Source organism: Apis cerana, linkage group LG4 (genome assembly GCF_029169275.1).
Source record: "Apis cerana isolate GH-2021 linkage group LG4, AcerK_1.0, whole genome shotgun sequence".
NCBI classification, from domain to species: domain Eukaryota; kingdom Metazoa; phylum Arthropoda; class Insecta; order Hymenoptera; family Apidae; genus Apis; species Apis cerana.
Window position 1 is genome coordinate 2,157,622 of NC_083855.1, and position 25,020 is coordinate 2,182,641.

Genomic DNA, 25,020 nt, shown 5'->3' on the forward strand with positions numbered 1-25,020 from the left:
TTAATATTATATAATATATAATTGCCGTAAATGATAAGAAAATTTAAAAATTAATGATAAAGTTACAATACCATACTTATGATAAAAATTTTTAGAAATTTGATTAACTTATCGATCAGTTCATTTTAATTCAATTAAAATATGTTATTATAATAAATATGTTACTATAATCGACATTTTTCATCCGTTTATCTCTACCAAAATCTATTTTCTTTTACAAATTTTCATTTTATTTTATTCATTTTCTACATAGATTATATTTACAAAAAAAAATTAGATTTTTTTCTAAAAGATATATCGATGATTCATTGATTTAATATATTTTATTTAATATAAAATTTTAGTTTTGAATATTTATTATTTTCAAAATATTAACGAAAAATTATATATTGAACATATTAATATAATTATATATCTATATAATAATTATATAATCATCTTTGCTGTAAAAATTGTTATCAAATAATCTCGATATTTATATGTATATAGAGTGTTCTATATAAAATTTTCAATCGTTTTTATGAAAAATTACAAATATATCATAAAAACTATTTTTAAATTTTAAGTTAATATCTATTATAGAATTGTTTTTATTCGAAAGACATACATTATAAAAATATATAAATTGATTTTTGTTTGTTTGTAAAGAGCATTATTTTTGGCATTTGATAAGTCAAATATGTTTAATTTCTTGAGAATGAGTGATTGTAGATAGAACTCTACAATCAAATATCAAATTTTATAGCTAGATATTGACTCAAAAATGAAAATTATGATAGAAAAGACTATGAGAAGTATTAATATTATTTCGATTAATATATAAAATATTTGTATACAGATGAAATTTTCAATATATAATATCGAAAGTTTTTAGTATTCGAAATTAATATTTTAAATCTAAAATCTAAGACATTAGATTCATCCGAATTTTATGTGGCCTTTTGAACTGTAATCTTATTATGATAATCGTTGAATTTTGTATTTTGTTAAGATTTGATATAATGCAGTTTGCATTTTATAATTGTAATTATAAATTTTATGAATATTGTTTGTAATAAGTGACAAATAGTTCTCATAAACACAAATCTATCAATTTTTTAAAAGAATTGTTTGTTAGAAAGCATTGTATATCATTGTATATATAAATGAACAAATTTATTTTATTTTTATAAATAAAACAATTTTTATTTTTTATCATTTATGAGTGATACATTTGGAGATTGATAAATATCTACATGTAATATACATAATCATAAGTATTTTAAAGATATTAAAGTTGAATTCCAATTCCATATTCCATACTCGCATTTCTAATTTGTAATTTTCTTCATATTTGGAAAAGACAAAAACTTATTTTGAAAAACTTACAGTTCAAATATTCACAATAAAATGAAGAAGATGTTGAATTTTTAAATTCAGAATTGAATATACTAACAATTCATTGACAAAATGAAAATATATCTTACACATTGAAGAAATTTATATCTATAAATGACGATTATGTTGAAAGGTAAGCATTTTAAAGTTAATGAATTTTATATTCTTTTTTTGATTCTTTTAAATGTGATTTTATTTTTATTTTTTATTTTTATATAAGAAGAAAATTGTTTTTCCAAAAAATACTAGTAACCAATTGATTAAAATTTAATCTTAAAAAGTTAATATGAAAAAGAAATAAAATACAAAATATAAAATTTTAATTTTGGAAAATTATTATTTTCTAAGATATTTTATAGATTCTGAAATTAATAGATTCTTTATTTTCTAAAATTAATAAAAAATTTTCAGTATTATATATTGAATATAAAGATGTAACTAATATATTGACTGTCGTCTATCCTATTAAATATCATTTTTTTTATATAATTACTATTTTAAAAAAATTATTTTTATTTATTTATTTATAAAATTTATTTTGAAAATATTAAATTAAACTTAAATTATTTTAAAAAATAAATTTCTTTTAAAATTATCATTAGAATTATCAAAGGATATCATTCAACGATTTAATTCCAATTCAAAATTGACTTCATAACTAAAAATTCTATTCAATATTTCTATTCAAAATTTAAAAATTAGATAAACATATATATATTAAATAAATTATAATTCAAAAACATCTCCATCTCATAATTTAATATCATTAATTTTTATAATATATTATTATAATAATTGCTCTAATTATTATAGTAATATTATAAAAATTAATGATATTAAATTATTGATATTAAATTTTTATAATTGAATCTTTAAAATTATAAGAATTTAATAAACTATATTTTTTAGTTTTCAAAATTTGGTAATATATAAAAAAAAATAGATTATAATATTGAAGTATTTATAAATTTATAAATTTAGAAATATATTTTTTTTAAAATTATAAGTACTCATTTTAAAATTTGAAATTTTCTGACAAAAATAATATATAAATGATTATTTAATGAATCATTATCTTTTAGTAATAATATTTTATGAAATCTTTTGTATTATTTTATTATTTTATTCAAATTTATAAATACATGTTAAATTTAATTACGTCGTTTAACATCTATAAATATTATATATATATATAATGAACATTTTAATAAACATAAATAAATAATAAATAAATAATAAATAAATAATAAATAATAAATAAATAATATAATAATAATATAAATAAATAAATATCATTATTAATTATGTGATTATTTTATTTAATATCTTATAAAATATAATAATTTTTCAAATCAATTCATTTAATAAAAAAAATTAAATAAAAAAATTAAAATATTTGATAATTAAGTAGAAAATAGTTTTTAAAAGGTCTCAAAGTATAAAGGAAATGACAATGTGAATTAGATGATAATAGAAAACAAACGGAGTCCAGAGGTTAATCAAATAAAGCTCGTGTTTTGGATTTATTCAATTAGTTCTTTTCCAACCTTTCAAAAGTGAGTTTCGTGTTATAAAGCAGGTAGTATTCTGATCCACTGGATATATAATTTAATTTTTCAAATTATTTTGTTTTAATCTATGTTTCTCTTGTTTAATCTCTTGTGATATTTTCAATTAAACTATATTTCCAATTAATTCAATTTTATGTACTTTTTGTATGATTTATTCTTAAAAAAATCACCTTTGAAAACTACTTTTTTAATTATTTAATGAAAATTTCTACTATAGATACTATATCTCTATACCGAATTTTCATTTTTCATTTTTTAATTCCTTGAAACTATTATTAAATTTTCAAAATAATGTATAAAGTACATGAAAATAAGTAAAACATTCAATGATGACAAGAAATGTATTGCTAATATGATATAATTTATAATTTGTTAAAATAAACAGGATAATGAACGAAAGGAAACAAAAAGTGAAATGGATAGCCATTTTATGGTATATTTACATACACGTTTTAGGAGTGTATGCTATCTGGTTGATGTTCACTTCTGCCAAATGGATGACAATATTCTATAGTAAGAAAATTTTTCTACATTATTTATTTTTCAGAAAATTTTTAATTAATATTATTAATTTTATACTATTTATATCAAATCATTTTTTCAATGCTTAACAATGATCATTGATATATTTTTTTCAAGAAACGAATAATAAAATTAAAAATAATCATATTTACTTATCATATTTAATTCAATCGCATTTAAACATCGTAAAATAATTTAACAAGTGAAGAAATAATGATCTTATTATAACTATATGTGAAATATATGTATATTATAAAAAAATATAAAAAATTAAAGAAATAAATATTATAAAAATTATTATTATAAGAATTAAGAATTATAATATTACAAAAATATGCTATAGAATTAATAATAATTATATGCTATAATTATTAATAATAATAATTATATATTAATATTATTAATAATATTATATATTATATTAATAATAATTATATGGACTGTTAACTATAGTTATTAATATTCTGATATCAGTCAAAAAATGATCAATAACTTTATTCATTGCAAGTAAACAAATGAAAATATCTCGTTATTCTATCAAATTCCAATACATTATTCCTTTTTTTTATAATTTAGCTAATTAATTAATTTTTCAGCAATTTTCATAACAGCTATCGGTTACTTTGGAATGACAGCAGGTGCTCATAGATTATGGGCTCATAGGACATATGAAAGTGAGAGTTTGGTTAAACTTTTTCTCATGCTTGCTCATACTTCAGCAGGAGTGGTAAATATCTTAAGGTCATTGTGTTAATGAAACGACTAGAAAAATGAAACAAATTGTTTTTTTATCTTTTTTATCTAGACATTTACGTATATAAATACGTAATTACATTGTCTATATATACGTAATTTACATTGTTTATATATATATATATTATTTATATATATATATGAATTAATTTATATATTTATATATTATATATTATATATAAGTTATATATTATATTATATATATATATATATATATATATATATATATATATATATATATATGAATTAATTTAATAATAAAATTTCAAATAAAGATTTTTCACATCTATTATTTAATTTTTTTTCTATCATTTTTTCTATCATCTTTATTTTTAATAAATTATAGAATATAGTATATTTTTTATAGGGTTCGATATATAACTGGGTATTATATCACAGAATCCATCATAAATATTATGGAACTGATAAAGATCCTTACAATCACAAGAAGGGATTTCTCTATAGTCACTATATAAGCAATGTATTGTCGCCTAATATGAACTTTGAAGAGATGAAACGTAGAATTGATCTAAGCGATATCGAGAATGATATTTATGTTTATTTTCAAAAGATGTAAGTTTCTGTTAAACATGTTTATATTATATTATATATATTATTATATGAAAAAATTATAAATTCTAAATTCTTTTTAGCTAAAACATTGCAATGAAAATATCTATATAAATGGTAAGTTTGAGTTAATGGTTTATATAATGGAAATGATATAGTGATAATTCAACACGTGAGCCATTAACTTAAACTTATTACTACAATTTTGCCTGTAAGCTATTTTTTAATTAGACAAAAAAAATTAATTAGACAAAAAATAATTAGACAAATATAATATAATTAAAACAATATTATTTATATGTATTATTTTCATATTTTTCGATATTTTACGAAAATTCTTACAAAATATATTTGTAATATATATTTACTTATCATATTTTTATTTAAAATATATTTACTTATCATAGTAATTTTCATTTATTCACAGCTTCTACTGGCCATTATTTTTAATATTTGGACTTATATTGCCTCTGAACGCACCATTGGAATATTGGAACGAATCACTGATTGAGACTATATTAATAACAGGATTCCTACGATTTGCTATTATAATAAATATATCCTGGCTAATAAATAGTGCATTTTTAGTCTGGAATATCAAGGAAGAAGAAAAGTTAATACACATTTCAGATACAATTAGCTTATTATACAAACTATTTTTTAAAATGCCACAAAGTCATGCTACTGTCATTATTGACAATAATGGCATCCATATTAAATAAAACATTGCAATCATTGAAATAATGAACAATTTTATATATAATCATTTGATTGTATTTACTATATTAAAATTGAAAAATTCATTAATTTATACAAATATAGATGTAATTTTTTTTAATTTTTATTTATTAATAATTAAAATACAAATTCTATGAATTAATTTGATTCGCTTGGGTACTATTTATTTGTGATGATAATTTCATTAATGAATTTTCTTAATACGTATATTAATAAAATTGTATTTTTTTATTATTAATGTTATTTCACAATTATTTTAATTATTTGAAGCATTTTGAAATTAAATTATTGAATAGAAAATTGCATTGTCAAAAAAATTCATTTTTTAATATTAAATTAATTATCGAAATAACATTAAAGAAATATAAAAATTAATAAATATGTAACAATTGAAATGAAAATTCTGAAAATTCAAAATTGACCAAGAAAAAGGAATTGAATTAAAAATTAAATTAAAAAAATAAATTGAAACTAGAAATATTCATAATTCATATTCAAATATAATTCTATATTATATTTATTATAATCAAAAAGAAGTATTAACCAATCATAATTTATTAATCTAATTATGATTTCAGGATTCCATCAAAAACCATCAGCATTTTCTTCTTGAAAAAATCATTTTGGCCAAAATATCATTACAAAATACCATGGGATTGGAAATGTGGTGAATTCGGTATTTATGATGATGATTGGACCACATTCTTTATTAAAATGGCGCACGAACTTAATTTGGTTAATTCGTTACTAACAGTCGATACTGAAGATATCAGAGATATGCTTCATGAAATGAGTATAAAAGAAATCACTCTTGAAGATAGTCTCGAAAAGTTGAAGAAGAAATCTATATTTAATATGGAGAAAACAAAATTGATTAAAAAACATTGAATTAAAAATGCAAAATTAGTTAAACTAAATTAATTCACCAAAATTCAATTTCATTGTTTGCATATTATTCATTTCAAATATTTATTTTATCGACATATTAAATATTACAAGATTTCGAATAAATATAATTGAATAAATAAAATTAAAAACAATTAAAAAAAAAGTGTTCCTTATTATATACTTATATATTTTTACGATTTACTACGTTACATAAAAATTATTCAACCGAATACCGAAACGATAAGTTAATAAATTAATTAAAACAATTTTTATTTAAATTAAGTTTTCAAAAAAAATCTATGCGTTATTTGCATATTTATTAATATATCCAATTGAGAATATATCCAAATATATTATTTTCTTATTTTTTTTATTTCATTGTTTAAATTAGTTTTAAAATATTTTTATATCAGAAATTAATATAAATTACTAACAATTGTTAACAATATCTTTTAATAAAATTTTATTAAAATAGGAATATAATAATTTTAAAATAATGTTTAAAAATCATTACTTCTTAAAAAAATCAATTATATTATTTCCTTTATTTCTTTTTAAAATTAAATTCTTTTTATTTATTACAATAAAGAAAATCGTCGATTACAAATTTTTTATATCCTTCATTCACCCATTTTTATTAATAAAATTATTAGAAAAAAATAAATTAGAAAGATCCATATCCTTATTCTTATTTTTTCTTATTTATTAATCTCAGAAAGCGTGAAATATTTCTTTTCTTTACTTTTCGATAATGTTTAGTAAATTTTTCTCTGCTATTTTTATTTAATATCATTATTAGATAATGAAGGACAAGAGGTATTATATTTTTTATAATTTTACACATATACATATTACAAATTGTTAATTTCAAAAAATAAAAAAGAATGTTATTTTTTATAACACAAAAAGAAAAAATCTTTTTAGATTCTATATATCTAGATTCGTACTAATAAATTTATGAAAATAATTGGGTTGAAATTAATAAAAGTACAATTAAAAAATATATTACTTGAAAATAAATGAACTTTGTATTTGTTTCACGCTTTCGCTTTCTAGAGTTAAGCTGTTGCAAACGAACAAAAGTGGAAGAAGAGAAAAAGAAAAATGAAATATATTTGAATACCCATGTTTCAAAAATAGATAATTATAATTACTAAATAAAATTTTTATTATATTGTGACTAAAAATATTAAGAAAGAGAATAAATAGTAAGAAAAAACAAAGAAGGAGGGGTTTTATTATGATACATCTTCAATATTTAGAAAAAATATTTATAAATAATATAAAAATAACAATAATCGGGAAAATAAAAGTTGAAACGAGAGATAGAAATCAGTACTAGAATTATTCATATATAAGAATTATTAATTTGTTATTGAATATGTGAAAGAAGTTATTTAACAAAAGATTATTGTCTTGTTTAACTATCATCTAATCATTTTTTTTTCTTATAAAAAATATTAAAAGAGTTTTCAAGTTTATATTCTTTAACATCGATTTTTAAAATTGTTAAACCAGTAAATAAAAAAAAAGAAAATCAATTTTTCAATAATAGAATTTACATATGGATTAGATGGAAAGGAAACTTATTCAATCAAAAATCTATAGATTATATAGATTATACTTAACGAACTAGTAGTAATATTAATATAAGTTTTTAGAATACAGTAGAATTTCGATAATATTCAATAATCCAAGACGCATAATTCTATTTTAGCTTATTATTGTTATTATTGTTATTCAATAAGCATATTATTTATTTCGTAAAAAAATATTTATTTCATATTTTTTAATAAATTGTATTAATTTATTAATTTATTGATTATTTTTAAAATCTTTTCTTATCAAATTTCAGATGTATTCTTAGAATTTAAAATATTTGATAATCTGACAAGCATTTCCAGAGAATTATCGCAATTCTACTGTATCTAATTTCAAATGATTTCCGCATGCGAATATCATTGTAATTTCGAATTTCGTTGAAATATCCTACTAAGGATTTTTTCGCGAGATTATTGAGGACATTTAGAACCCGCCAAATGACCTCAAATCAGTCGCATAACATCGACATATTTGTTATTTAATTTTCGATATATTAGTTTTTCAAATCGATTAATATCTTTTAATTTGTAAAAATCGATATTTACAGCATAACTATTACGCTAAAAATTATTTAATAATAATGTAAAAATAAAAATTTTTTTTCGATAGCAACACATACATTAATGTATATTTCTAAAAACGAGAAATCTTATTACTGTGCATATCAATTTTTATGAAAATACAACAAAACAATATATAAATATTTTACTCATCACTGAATAGTTGAATAATTTCAGATTCATATTTTTGATAAAAATAGAGTACAGCTAAGATTAATATAACTGGGTAATTAAAAATATTAAGCGATATTCCAAAACATTTCCAATGATTTCCAGATAGTTCGTATTCCTCCACCCCCTAAATATGTACAAAGTGAGCCATAGTCCAATCGTTTCGTAGGAAACAAGTGAACAATTAGCTCGCATTGTTAATTATGTTTCTTCTAATGTTTTTTTTTTCATATTTTAATAAGCCTTATGATATACCATCGTCACTTCCCTATCTTTTTGTGTTTGATCCTTATCACCCCAACCCCACAGATTATGACTTCCATCGCCGGTTCTTTCCACTCGTTTTTTCACTAAATCAGAAGGAACCGATTTCAAATCATATGCGAGTCTAAGTTTTGCGCACATATCGATAAAAGCTGTTGTAACATTAAATCTGTAATTTCCCAATTCTGCTGTTTTGTAGTCCCATGGGAATACATGATGATAATTATGCCAACCTTCGCCAAGTGCTCCTATGGCCACCGCTTTATTCTCCGAAGGATTGATAAACCTGAATAAAATAATTCAATTATTTTATTTATTTGCTTATTTTCATTATGTTTATTATTTTCGCTTTTTTAATGAACTTTTGAATTATTATTTGAATAATTAATTATTTATATCATTTTCAGAAAAAAATGTAGGATGTTAATATCTATTTTTTAAATGATAATCACACTAACTTGTCATATGGTTTGTTTCCAAAGATATGAGCAGCGGAATTGACAAGCCAAGTCATATTCAACACGAAAACATAACGCAAAACTGTGGCCACGAAATATGAATTGGACCAAGTTTCATTCCAACCATAGACTGGAATAATAGTCGGTAAAACGAAACAAAATAGAGGCATCAGAATTAAATAGTATCTGTAAATATATTATGAAATATATTAAGAATGTAGTAATCAAATTTTTTTATCTTTTTAGAATGTTAATATATTCATTAACATTATATCTTTGGAGGTCAATTGAAATTTATTTTCTAACTTGTAAGTAATTTAAATTTCCATTAAATGAAGCGGCAGAGTAAGCATCTCTATTTTTATCACATCGCTAGTTTACTTTGTCTTTGTCTTACTTCATGTAACAATATGCTTATAAATTCTTAATAAATAAGCTTTAATTAATTTCTGTATATTTTACTTTTATATGTTTATTTTGGTCTCTATGAATGAATATATTAACACACTCTGAATATAAAATATATTTCTATCACTTTTTATTATTCAATATAGGAAAAAGGTCAAATATTTTATTTCATTTGATCACGAAAAAGAATTAGTAAGTCACGCTTACTTTTTCTGAAATGCCAATATACGATTTTTTTCCAAATCGCTTATATCGATTCTTTTGCCTTTTTCTTTAATATCCGGATGTTTTTTACACAAGAGCCAGCCTATGTGCGCGAAGAAAAATCCTCTCGTCGCGTTATGAGGATCCGCATCTGTTTCGCTGTATTTATGATGAACTCTGTGATCTCTAGCCCAATGAATTGCTGCATCCTATAAAAAAAAAAAATTGAATGGAAAAATAGCAATTAAAAATTTAATAGAAAAAATTTTCTCTTCTACAATATCACAATATCATAAAAACAAAAAATTACAATAAAATTTCCAGTTTAATTTTTAGTTGAAAATTATTTTATTAATTTATATCAATACCTCTTATTCTAAATTTATGTAATGTATTTAATAGTAATAGTATTTAATAAATTGATGACTTACTTGAAATGCCATAGTATTCCAAATTACTAGTACTAACTCAAGTGGCCATTTCGCCTTATAAGATTTGTGTGCCCATAATCTATGAGCACCAGCTGTAATTCCCAATCCAGTGCATACGTATAGGAATAATGCTATAAAACGGAAATAAAATATAAATTTTAATTTTTTTTATTATATATCATTAAATATTTAAATAAAAGATTCTAATTTATATCTTACTTATTATATATTTTTTATTCATGAAAATAACATCACATATATATATGTATATATTATTAAAAATAATTAACTAAATATTAATAATAGAATTAAAAATTATTTTATTTATTAAAATCAAATGTTAAAATCATTTGTTAAAGTCATTTGCAACGTAAAATACTTTAAAATATTATGGAATAGTAATAATTAACCGAACAATTTATTATTTCACTTACCAAACAAAGTGGTCTTAAATTGTGCAGACGTAAAAACCAGATATAATCCATACACAGCAGCTAAATGAAGATAAGAGAATATAATCACATTTCTCCAGATAATGTGTTTCTTGTATTTTTTTTTAGGTGTCTCGATTATAGTTTGATCTGAACGATTATCCCCATCAAATATACCTGATGGAGTACTTGTTACATTAGGTGCCATTTCTTCTGTTTCTAAAACGGAATATAAAAAAATTATTACATTTGTAAATTAGGATGCAAATTTTTTTTGAATTTTATGAAATTTTTTTTTATTATTTGTGATCGAATAAAAGTAATTAATATTAATATAACTTAATATAAATTAGTAGAATAAATATAAATTAATAGAACTTAATAAAAAACAAAAGAAAAATTCTTTTATTGATTTATTGAAGATTTTAAAAGATTGACGACACATTAAAAGATTGTTTTAAAAGAATTTGCAAATAAAATAATTGTTTTTAATAATTTTTAAAATAAATATCTTGATAATTTTCTTAATAAATAAATAAGGATAAAGTATAAATAAATAAATAAAGATAAAGTATATAGAATATATAAACATATAGTATAAGTATAAAGTGAGTATAAAAACATATTTTGTTTGTAAATATTTTTTAAATAAAATAATTGTGCTTTAACAATTTTTTAAATATTTTTAAAATATTTTTTTGATAATTAAATAAAGTAAATGAGTATAAAAAGTATTCTGATTTTTTTTATTTATTATATTTAACAATCTCTGATAATTCATAATAAATAAATAAAATATATAATATATAATATAAATAATGCTATTATTTCATATTTCCATTTTTTTACAAAATATATTTTATCTTTCTTAAAATTTAAATTATAATAATTTAGAATTAAAAATTATAATTTTTTAAAATTAAAATTACAATTTATAATATTTTATATTTATTATATTAACAAAATAATATTTCTCATTTATACAATATATATTTATAACTTTTTATTTTGCGAATTTTATTTTATTTAATGAAATATAATTATAAAGATGCATAACTTATTATATATTTATATTTTTATTACTTTCTATTTATTAATATTTTAACAATATATATAGATATTTTTTTTAAATTATTCTAGAAAAAATATAAAATAAAAATATTTATATGTTATTTATTTGTTGAAATTTTGTTAATAATTAAAATTCTATAAGGTTTTCGTTAAAATTTTATAGAATTTATAATAGTTTAAAAAAATTTTTTTATTATTATTAATAATAATAATATAATATTAATATAACACTAATAATTCTGCATTTCAATAAATTTTCCAATTTGATTTTTCAATTTTCTAATTTAATTTTGGCTTTTTCTTTAAAAAAGGAAAAATTAAAAAAAAATTAAAAACTTAACGATCTTGCAATAAAATAACAATATGAGAAATTTGTTATTTTTTCGTGAATTTGAATGAAAAACTTTTTTAATTAATTTATTGTTGATATATAAATAATTGAAAAATAATTTTAAATTATAATCATATTCTAATATTTTTAAAATATATAAAAAAAATATTAATAAATATATATAACCGATCATTTCATGAATATTGGATTTAAATTGAATTAGAATATACTTAACTCTTGATACCCTAGCATAAATTAATTTTCTTAGATTTTTTTTTAAAAATTGAATCAAACTACCAGTTTTAAAAATTTTTTTCATTATACATCACAAAATGATTAAAAATAATTCTGTTCAAAATCCTGTTCAAAAAATGAGTTTTTCTAATTTTTCTAATTAATTAGTTATGATAATATTTATATTTTTATATTTTTAATTATATTATTATATTAATTATATATATAATATATATATTTTAATATAATATTTTTAAGCTTCCTTGATTGATTTTTTTATGCATAATAAAATAATGATTAAAAGTACAACTAAAATAAATATTCAAAATTAATTATATATATAATATATATATTTTAATATAATATTTTTTTAAGCTTCCTTGATTGATTTTTTTATGCATAATAAAATAATGATTAAAAGTACAACTAAAATAAATATTCAAAATTGAGAAAAAATTCAAAATTATGTTTTCTTAATATTTTTTAATTTTGTCTAATTATTGTTATTTTGTATTTTTTTACTAACATTTTATATTGCTAATAGTAACATATTTTGTTTTCATTAAATCTTCTATACATAAAATAATAATAAATAAATATATAAATTCTATTCAAATTTGATATAATCATATTTGAATTAGATTCAATAAAATGAAATAAATTATGCTTCTTAAAACTAGACACCAAATAATGAATATATATATATATACAAGAATGATCAATAATTGCGGCCCTGATTATTCAACCTATTACCATATTATTCATCTTTAAAAATTATAATATATTAACGTGCAAATCATCTATTACTTATATCTAAACATTAAAATTCCTAATTTAATTAATTTTTATTTCAATTAATTTCTTAGATTATATCTTTAATTATTATAACATTTTAAATATAAATTTGATGTCACAATTCTATATATTATAACTATATATCTTCTTAAATTTTTTTTGTCAAGATTTGGTAAAATAAATATATGTAGAAAGTATATAGAATTCATATTATATAGTATATAGAATTCATATTATAAAATTCTATCTAACTAATCTAACTAAATATAATTAAAATATTCTAATATTCTATAGATTCTATAATTTTTAGAAAAATATTAAATAAACAAAAAATATTCGTATTATATTTATGTAAATATAAATGAAAAAATACAAAATAGTAAAAATACGTATTTGTATTTGTATTATATTCATATATTTCGTTAATCATATTTCGATAAATTTAATATATATTTTGCAATTTAAATATAATACAATAATATAATACAAAATATAATATAATATAATACAAAAAATAAAAATTTATTTGAAATATCTTGTTTTACAGAAATATATACATTTACATATACACATATATGAAAATTGCACAAAACAGTGATTCTTAATTTTTTTTAGAAATCATATTCGATGACGTATAGAAAAAATTTCCGGAATATCAAAATTACTAATAAATACATATATAATTCTAATATATAATTCAAATTTGCATATATAATTCTAATGAAATTTATGTATGAATTCTCAAAAAAATATTTAATACATACTTTCTTCAATTATTAATCAATTAAATATTTATCTGAAAGAGTGATATCATAATTAATAATATATTTTCTGAAATATTTTCGGATCTGGCATAAGAAAAATTAAAAAAAAAAACCAAAAGAAAAAAGAGAGAGAAATTCAATTTTGAATAAAAAAAATTCATTTAATAAAGTATCGCGAATATAATTAAATATCGCATTAATAAAATAAAAAATATAGATATATATTAATATTAAATAAACAAAAATAATATAAGTATAAGAATATTGCAATATGCCATATGAATATTAATCAGTTACTGACTTATTGAGTTACTGAGTTATTGCTATACCGATAATTCATAATAACAATTATGACACTAAAATAAAGTAGTACATCAGCTACAAAAAACAAAATTCTATTGTTCGATTCCATTGACAGTATTCCACTAAAAATTATATTAGTTACAAAGGAAATATAACCAACTCAACAAACATTCGATTTGTATCAAGAATTTAATATTCATATGTGTATTCATATATGTATTCAAGTAAACAAATAGCAGAATACATTATTGACAATCCAAACAGAGAATAAATCTGTAAGTTTAATTAATAATTACAAGAAAAATATATTTTTATGTTTTGTAATATCATATGTTGGTAATACTATATGAAGTTATTGAAAAGGAATAGACAAAATTAAATATAAAACTATTATTGCAAATGTTATTCTTCAGAAATCTTCCATTTTAAATTAATGTAAAATTCGAGAATATAAATAAACTTCTATTGAATAGGAAAGAATATATTTATTAGGAAATAATATAAATTTCTATTGAAATAAAAAAGAAGGACAAAAGATTGGCAAAAGATTTCTAATATTTATTCAGCGAATAATAATATATCAGACCTATTATTAATAACTCAAAAATTGGAACCATATAATTATTCTAAATTCTAGACAAAAAATTTTTTTTCATTAAAAAAATTTAACAAACAATAACATAATAAAAAAATAATTTCCAAATCAACTTCATAGAATAAAAAAAATTTTTTTTAAATTTTAAAAAATTGCAAAACAAAGCAGATTTATTTTTAATGAAAGAATCTTCAGATAAATCATATCCATCAAAAATATGAAAATCAATAAAGAAAGAAAATTAAGCAAAGAAAGTTTTGTTTTATTTTATATAAAAACTATTGAAAAAATGATTGTTTTTGTGAAATTACTCGATGTTTTTCTTAATACTTTCAATTATTACTAATTTAAAAAGTCATAAAAAATACCACAAAAAATCCAAATATGAATTAACATTGATATATACAAATATTTAATCTCTCAGCAATATGATTAAGATACATTTAAATGATCATAAGATAAAAAATAAATGCACGATAATTATTAAAAAAACCTGATAATTACATCTTCAAATAAATAAAATAATTATAGTTTATTTTCATAATTTTAAAATAAAAGAAAAATTTTCTAATTTATATTTTTCAAAATATAATAAAAATTAAATAAATATCTTAGAATAAAAATCTTAGAATAAAATATTGGATACAAAATATATCTAGAAAGATAATAAATATTTATAAATAATATCAATTTAGAAATCATTTATCTAAGAAACTTTTAAGAAAAATTTTAACACAAAAAAAATTTTTGCTGCAAATATTAAAAATTGCTCTTTTTCGAAAATAAAAAATATAAGTTTATAAGTTTCATCGATAATAAATAAAACTGAAGTTGTTACTTCTTTTTCAATTGTTTGAAATGAAATTTCTTTCCAAAAAATTATTTTTAATCTGTACACAATATATTGTCAAAATTATATATATATATTTCAAATACATATAAATATTATATATATTATACAACTACTTATTCATCAAAATTATTAACTTGGTAATTAATAATTTTTTAAAACCTTTTATTTTGCTAGAAAAAAACATTGTGAGAATCCAACAAAAATAACTCTAGAGAAAATAACTCTAAAGGAAATATTATAAAATCCTTCTTAAAGATCTCTATGTGATTTATCTATTTAAAAATTACGAATAGAATTAAATTCTATTAATCTAACTAAGTGTTCTATTAAAATAGCTCATCTACTTTAATAGGAAATAACTATTTTACATAATCCAATCACGGTATCAAAAGTAATACTAAAAATATTAAATATTCATTAATCTCCAAAGTGGAATACAAAGAAAAGGAATTGACACTTATTCAATTTATTATGAGCAAATATACAATAATATTACTCTTATCAACATTAAATAAAGAAAATATTAATATAATAGTTTAAAATCTTATCAATATAATTTATGAAGTAAGAAATATCTTTATTCAATATCTTCGTGCAACAATAAATACATAGGAAACATTCAATCTCATCATGGAACAAAAGCTGCAAAACAATTAATAACATTAATAAATTATACCTTAAATGTGTTCAGAAAACATTTGTATGTATAAAATAAAATACAATATAAAAGACTATAAGCCATATCATGATAGTTAATAATAGTTAAGGAAAAAAATGTAAAAAAAATCTTGGATAAATTATGTATATTCTATTAATAAAAATGATATATTGAATATGAAAAAAAATTTAAAAAATCAAAGAAATTTCGTGAAATTTTTCTATTCTTCCCTTATAAGCTATTCAATCACGAAATATGAATCAGTAAATTTGTTTATCAAAAATTTTAATGATAACAATTATGATTTAAAAAATTTCTCCAGAATATTAGCACTTATCAGAAAATTAGAAAAAAAATAAAATATTTGCAAATATCAAACAGCTTTTCTTTAAAATTAATTTTATTTTATTGAAATGAAAAATATTCTAAAAAAATGTAAAAACTCCAATTTCTTTTCGTATAAATTATGTAATAAATATTGCAATATATCCCAATAATCCAATATATCAAAATATATTTATAATAATTCAATATATCAAAAAGAAAAAAACTATTTATTCCATTTTATAAAAGAATGAACAAATATTTAACAAAAGTTAATATTAATTTGAACGCTATTATTATTGACAAAAGAATGCTAAATTATTAAATATTAAAATTTTTATGGAATATCAATCTATTACACATAAATATTGATATTAAAAAAAACAGTGAAACTATTCTGATTTTTAAATATTCTATGTATATAAAAGTATATAAACTATATAAAAACTATATAAATTATATAAAAATAATATATATATCTTTATATAATCATATCATATATTTATATAGATGATTTTAAAATTGAGCAGAAAATTGATTGATAATGAACATAAATTAATTTTCAAACTTCTTGAAATTGATTTAAATTTCTTATGTGAAATATTTACAATCCAAGAAAATATTAGAATATATTAGAAATACATTAAATACATTAGAAATTCATTCGATAAAAGATTCATTATTTTTTTAAATTCAAAACATTTTTTAGAAGCAATCCAGAAAGATTTGATAACAAATTTAATAAAAATAATCAAAAATATTCAAAAGATATTTTCGCAAATCTAAAGAAAAAGAAATCAAATTTATATGAATATTCTCTATTATGAATATTAGGAGCAACAATTAATTGTTATAATATCTAGGACAAATCTGAAATGATTTCAAAGATTACAGAAAAAGAAAAGATTAATTTTAATAAAATTACTATTAACATTTTACTTAAGTTAAACTAATTATATATGCTCATTATACGTAGTCATTATATATATGCAATAATTCTGACTATGCCAGTCATACATATTTATTTATTCTTAAAAGAAACTATGCTTAAATAAAATATACTTTATGTAATGAGAACTTCAAATTGAAATACATTCTCTTCGATTGTTCTCACCAAAATTAAGAAACAATGTAAAATCAAAAACGATACGATTAATAAAATAATAAATGCAAGAATATAAAAAATTAAATTACTATATTTTTTTATGAAATCAAAATTTATATTCAATTATAGAAGCAAAAAATCGGCAAAGGATAAGTGAAAAATTTTTAAAAACTATTACATCTAATTATTAGATATAAATATTAATTTATATTCAAAAACGTAACTAACTCATTACGTTTTACTCAACGTAATTAAACTCATTGATTCATAATTCATTTATCAACTTCATTTTATAAATAACTTTTTCAATACGTTTAGATTCGCTTTAGTTATACGAATAATTGTTTGGGAGAATTTGAAAATCTCATAGAATTTTGTCTCACGAAATTGATTTCAATATTTTTTTTTTATATCATTATTTTTAAATATAAAAAATATTTTTTTATATATTTATATATTCTATTCTATATTTTTTGAAAATTTTCTTTATTATAAACATTATAAAAGTAAATAATTTTATTCATAAAATCGATCATAAAATAAAAAAAAAATTCATTCCATACATTTCAATATGAATTATAAAATTAACAACAAAAATGTATACAAATATATTTTTTTTATTAAAAACTATAGATTATAAATTACATAATAGTAAAAAAAAGAAAACATACTTTCATAATTTACCGGAACATTCGTAACAAGTTCATGGAACGTTAGTGTTTTAAATTAGATTAAGAACTAGTATATATATATATATATATATATATATATATATATATATATATATATATATATATATTGTTAAACTGTTTATAATCTATATATAATCCATTTTATAAATAATATTTTACTTTTATATTGTACTTATTTTAAATTTATATTGCATTTATTTTAAATAATTAAATTATTTATTTAAGTAAATAAATAATTTATTTTTTAATTTTATCGTTCGAAAATTAATATAAAATAGATTTAAAAAAAACATTAAAAAAATATATGAAACATTAATATAACAAAGAAACAACGATAAGAGATATTAAAATTAACCATCCATAAAACCAAATCCATAAAAACGAAATAATATTATCACAGTATCAATATATATTTATATATTATATATGTTGTATTATTTTATAATAACGTTATCAATATACTATCTAATTTGTTATAATTGTATAACATAAAAATTTCGCGAAACATTTCCAATGAAAACTTACCATTTAAAATTCATATATTTTTTTCAAAACGGAATATCCAAATCGATATCGATGCGAAAATAATATTCTCTTGATCATGACTTTTTTTGATATCTATAATTTCCATTATTCACTTGATGACTAAAATTTTTTTATTTTAAAAATAAAATTACTTTAAATAATTAATTTATTAAAATAAAAACTTATTAAAATGCTTGAATAATATTTATTAACTATTATAATTGATCTGTTCTTCATATAATCTCAGTTGTTTGATATTGTGACGTTTTATAATAATAAATAATAAATTATTGAAGTAACATTATTTTTAATTTCAATTATTAAATTTTATCTATTTATATTAATGACTTAATAATTACCAAGTTTCGGTGAATAATTTTTAATAAATTTTTACTAAACGTCTCTTGATTTAAAATTTGAACAACTTCCATTCAATATACATATAAAAAATGTTAATATAAATAATATTTGGAATATCTTTAAAATGATTTTAGAAATCAAAACAAATGCAAAAATTAATATATAAAAATATTAGTCAAAATATTATTTTATATTATTATATATATTATATATTAAGTTGTAGCAATTCACATTAGATGAAGTAACATGGAAAATGCGATAGCGGTGTAATAGGAGTTTTACTCCTTTCATTTTATTTTATCTGGCGTAATTGCAATTTTTTATAACCTAATAAATAAACTTTAATGACATTTTTGTATTTGTTTTGATTTCTAGAATCTTCAAAAATGTTCTAAAAATATAGATTGAAATTTTGTATATGATATATTTTTTTTCGTTTAAATTAATATATAAGACGTCCATAAGATATGACACTTTCACATTATTGCAAAAACATCACAGATGTTAACGTATGATGTTGTTTATGCACGAACAATGGTTAAATGTTAAAGTAACTTTATATGAATATAATCTAGCAAACTATGTGTAACTTTCTATATCTAGAAGAATAGCAACTGCTGATTTAAAAAATATATTGTGAAAAATAAAAGAGAACAATGCTAAGAAAAAGGACAAAAAATCCAGTCAATGTCCGAACAAGTTCATTTATCGACTGGCAACTGGATTGGGAGACGCGCATCCTCCTTGCGACGCAAGCTCATCATGCTGTTCTAACGCCACCAATTCATACAGGACATCTTTTATTACATAGTATGTAATACTAAAATATGTCGCAATGCTATTCGAAACTTTTTATCAAATTTGTTAATCTATACAAAAGATTGTAAAAAAATTATATCCATTGCCATGACATTAACTTTGACATAAAGAATTTAATTGGATGATAAAAAACTTAGAGATATTGATAAAGAACAGTTAGGAAATGATAATAAAGGAAAAAAATTTTTTATTATAATAAAATTTTTTTATTATAATAAAAATATAATAAGAATATTACAATCAATTCTCGCGGAGAATTTTTAATTTAATTATGATATTTATATATTACAATGAAATGATTGAGCATCATCTCAATAGGATTATTTCATTTTAATATTATTAGATATTCATTTTATTTTATTAGATATGGATTTTTTGAACTTATGTGCAGATATATAGTGGCTTTTTAATTTTCGAAAATGATTTATTAAAAAACGGAAATATTAAAAGATTGATATGTCATGAAACATTTAAAATTTTTTTTAAGTTTTCTTCTAATTATTGATATTTTTAAATCCTTATGTATGATTTTATTACTTACGTATTATGAAGTTTTATATTTTATATTTTGCATATTAAATTCTTAATTTTTGAAATTTTAATTAAAAAATTTTAATATTATATCTTACAGAAAATAAAAATGATTCATATTAAAGCTAAAATTAAGTGGCATCTTACCATGACATTAATTTTGAGATATTTTAATTTGAAAATAATTGGAGAATTGAAAAAGTATATATTATTCGTATACATATTTATATATTTATAGAATAATGAAAAAAATTAAAGAAAAAAAAAATGAAAGCATCGTAGAATATAAATATTTTAAAATATTATAAAAGAAAAAGAATGTTAAATAAAAGGGGAAAATATGATATAGAATAAGCATGGATACGTTTAAAATGGAAAAATCTGTAAGATGGTGTTAAAATTTTTAGATCATTAAAGGCTATTGTTTTACTTTTAAAGAAAATGATTGTTGTGGAAAATAGAATTCCTTAATATAAAAAAAATGAAATGGATAAAAATTTAATACTTTATTCCTTAATTATTTACTCGTTTTTATTATTTAGTATTTGTATATATTTATAAAAGTCGATATATGTGTGTGCATATAGAATTCAAAGTCTGTGTATCGAATTAGTTAAGGAATTAGACAAAGAAATGAGAAAACCAAACTATCGAAAACTTAAGTCACAGGCTTAATAATGAAGTTTAAAAATAGACAAATAAAATAACAGGTAAAATTAATACAATATTTATTCATTAATTATTGTAAATGAAATTATTTTATTTAATAATTAGTTTTATTTAATAATAATTTATATATAAATTAATTTAATATATATTTGTTATTTGAAATAATTTTTTTAAATATTGTGTGATTTTAAATTATGTTAATCAAGAACACGTGTTATGATTTTTATTTTGCATAAAAGTATAAGTTCAAGAAATGTCTATTATTCGTTATCAAATAACTTCTGACTTCTTTATGAGAAATTTATAATTCAATGTAAAATTATAATTTTTTTTGCTCTTAAGATAAAGATATCAAAACAAGATACATATAAACTAATCTCATTTATATAAACTAATAATGAAATTACAACACTTTTAAGAAAGTTGCGCGTTTTTCTGTAATATTTTTCTATTCTTTTTTTTTCATTTTTCAAATAATATAGTATATTGTAGTTTATTATATAGAAGTTGTATTATTATTTACTGTAATATTGTAGGTATTACAATATTATTGTAATATCCATATTAAATATATTAATATATTAATTTTTGTTGCCTGTAATAAATTTAATAACAATATATAAAAAAATAACAAATGGCGCAAATTATTAATATGGAATTATTAACAATGATTATTTATAAATTATTGTTATCATGTTTATCATGTCATATATCTAATATATACTAGATATATTAGACACAAATATGATATTAATTATATATATTTATTATTATGAAGAAAAAAATATGTTTAAAAATATAAACAATTGATTAATAAATACACACAATATTTATCTGTGTATCTCATGAATTGAAGTTGTTTCAAGAAATAATATATTTATTCATACTAAATATATTTATTCGTATACATATTTATTCGTATTAAAAATAATTTATATTAACATATACAGAAAATTTAGTTGATGATTAGAATTATCAACGCTAAGATTATGCGGTCAATGTTCTTGTAACTTCATTGATCATTCAATGAACTTAATCATTAGATTTCATCAAGAAAAGTCATTATGAAGAAATCGAAATTGTTATTTGATATGACTATAAATAAATAAGAAGAGACGGATCAATCTTTGCGATATATCATATATGATAAAAAAAAAATTATATATATAATACTTACATACATACATATATATAATATATACATACATAACTCTACCTGAATATTAAATAATATAGAATACTAAGTAGTATAGAAAAATAAATGATATTCGAAACTTAATAAAATTACATTTTAGATAAGATATTTTTAGATATTATATTTAAATTTTGGAATCAGGAATTCAGTTGATCGAGATTATAATATGTTGTATAATTATATAGATTTTAAATATACGTGCATTTTTATTATTTACATTAGATATGTAATTTTTACAAAAATATTTTCGAGTAATGATTGAAATTTTCTATTGGAAATAACAATTAATTAACAAAGCAAAATTCTAGATAATTGACAGAATAGATGACGTGTAATTTTTGCAGAACATGAAATGTCAATCAAATATTATATGTATATACAGATATTTAAGCAATTATTTCGATTTTTCATTTCATATTTAAAATTTTCAATAAGTAAAAAAAATTAAATTTTAATATTTTTTTTATTTAATTAAGTACAAGTCTTATAAAATATTACTATTATTTTATATATTTATACATATTTCTTATAATAATGAAATTATAATGAAATGATAAATAAAAGGATAAAAATAAATTAATATCGTATTTAATTTTTTAATAACATCTTGAGGGATATCTTGAATGTGAATGTATTATTGATTTGATATCTAAAGAACATTAATTTTTATAAACATTAATTATAATAACAACATAATAAAATTAAATTAAATGTTAAATAAATAAATCACATTTCATATAAAATTAATTTTAACTAAACTAAATTTTATTTAGTTATAATATAATAAATTTATATAATTTTCTGAATAAAACTTCGAAACATTTTTTAATTTTTATCTCTAATTTATATTTTTTTGAAATTTACTTGCTTATAATTTGGCATTTATATTATTAAAAATAAAAATCTAGATCATTTCATCAATGATGAGTCAGTATAATTTATTTCAATATGATTCATTTGCGAATATTAATCATAACATTTATATGTTGATTCTGTGAAAATAATCAAATGATAATGGATAATATTAATTTAAAAAAAAATAAATGAGAAAAATTCTATAAATAATATCAATTTGAATTGAATAAAAAATAAGCATCTATTTTTAAGTAATATCTCAAAACGCTTAAATATATAAAAGAGAATTAAAATATATATTTGAAATAAAAATAGAATAACTCTATTTCTAATTTATATTTGTATTTAAAATTTTTTTAGATAATTTTTTAATGTTTTACATAAAAAGATATTTTTATATAAAAAAATACTTGGAATACTTGACCTTCGATATATTTTTATTAATATTTTAAGACTTAATTATATGTCATTCATAAATGAAATGATATTTCTGAATATTGATATCATATTGTAATATATCAGAATATTTTAAAAAAATATAATAAAAGTAGTAAGTTTTAAAGGCAATAAAATCAACACGTGATTGATCGATTCATTTTATCCGTTACATCACTAATTTTTATCCTTGACCTATAATCTTCGGATATCATGTTTAATTCCTTAAAATTTGAGTAATTTAATATTATTACATTAAGTAATCTAATATTAGTTAAAAAATATAGATTCATTTGTATAGATAAAATTTCATATTAATACATTAATATAATTATATTAATGTAATTTCAAAAAAATCAATATATATGAATATAAACGATAACAATATCTAAATTTTTTAAATAAATTTAATAGTTTATTCTTAAGACTATCTTAATTTAACATTAATTTAATGAAATTGTTATCAACTTAAAAAAAAGTATTAAACTTAAAAAAAATTTTAATAATTTTAGTAATATTCTATTATTTTTTAAATTAGATTTTTAGATTAAAAATTTCAATAAAAATTGAAATAATAATTGTAAAATAAAACTATTGCTCAAATATATTATTTGATTTTATTATATTTTACATAAAATCAAAATAAAAGAAAAAAAATTAAATTAAAATGTTTGAAATATATTTTTTATAAATTCATTATCTTATTAATTTAATTTTAAAATAAGTAATAAAAATTATATTATATAATAAAATTATATATAAAATTATATTTTAAAAACTGAATAAAAAATATTTAATAAAGTGAAATATATATTACGTGTATATATCTATATATATGTATATAATATATTTTTGTCATTAATTGTATTTCTTTATTTTAATTTATCGATATTTGAATGATTTCATCAATACATTGATACTACCTAAAATCTATTATTACAGAAAACATTAATATAAA

At 18.2% G+C, this 25,020-nt stretch overlaps 2 protein-coding genes across 5 annotated transcripts in view; one reads left to right on the forward strand and one right to left on the reverse strand.

Moving 5' to 3' along the window:
• Nucleotides 1-2,826: 2,826 nt before the first annotated feature.
• On the forward strand, nt 2,827-6,685 carry LOC108000062 (acyl-CoA Delta12-desaturase). Of its 2 annotated transcripts, none has more exons than XM_062073525.1 (6): nt 2,827-2,933; nt 3,334-3,461; nt 4,067-4,197; nt 4,591-4,796; nt 5,221-5,406; nt 6,110-6,685. In XM_062073525.1, exons 1-6 carry the CDS (start codon nt 2,842-2,844, stop codon nt 6,417-6,419), a joined length of 1,053 nt encoding a protein of 350 aa, XP_061929509.1. In that variant the 5' UTR covers nt 2,827-2,841; the 3' UTR covers nt 6,420-6,685. The 2 variants fall into 2 exon arrangements, with proteins under 2 accessions (XP_061929509.1, XP_061929510.1); XM_062073526.1 differs by having other exon boundaries at nt 2,849-2,956.
• A 260-nt stretch (nt 6,686-6,945) lies between these two features.
• Nucleotides 6,946-25,020, reverse strand: part of LOC108000080 (acyl-CoA Delta-9 desaturase) — a 32,925-nt gene continuing 14,850 nt past the window's right edge. The window contains exons 1-7 of one of the 3 annotated variants that reach the window (XM_062073528.1): nt 19,558-20,267; nt 19,199-19,291; nt 10,952-11,167; nt 10,518-10,648; nt 10,090-10,295; nt 9,475-9,660; nt 6,946-9,302 (exon numbers count right to left, since the gene is read on the reverse strand). In XM_062073528.1, the coding sequence (XP_061929512.1) occupies nt 8,987-9,302; nt 9,475-9,660; nt 10,090-10,295; nt 10,518-10,648; nt 10,952-11,156 (1,044 nt within the window). In that variant the 5' untranslated portion in view covers nt 11,157-11,167; nt 19,199-19,291; nt 19,558-20,267 and the 3' untranslated portion in view covers nt 6,946-8,986. Of the gene's footprint in view, nt 9,303-9,474; nt 9,661-10,089; nt 10,296-10,517; nt 10,649-10,951; nt 11,168-19,198; nt 19,319-19,557; nt 20,268-25,020 lie in introns of those variants that run through there. The other 2 variants (XM_062073527.1, XM_017060238.3) reach the window with 2 other exon arrangements.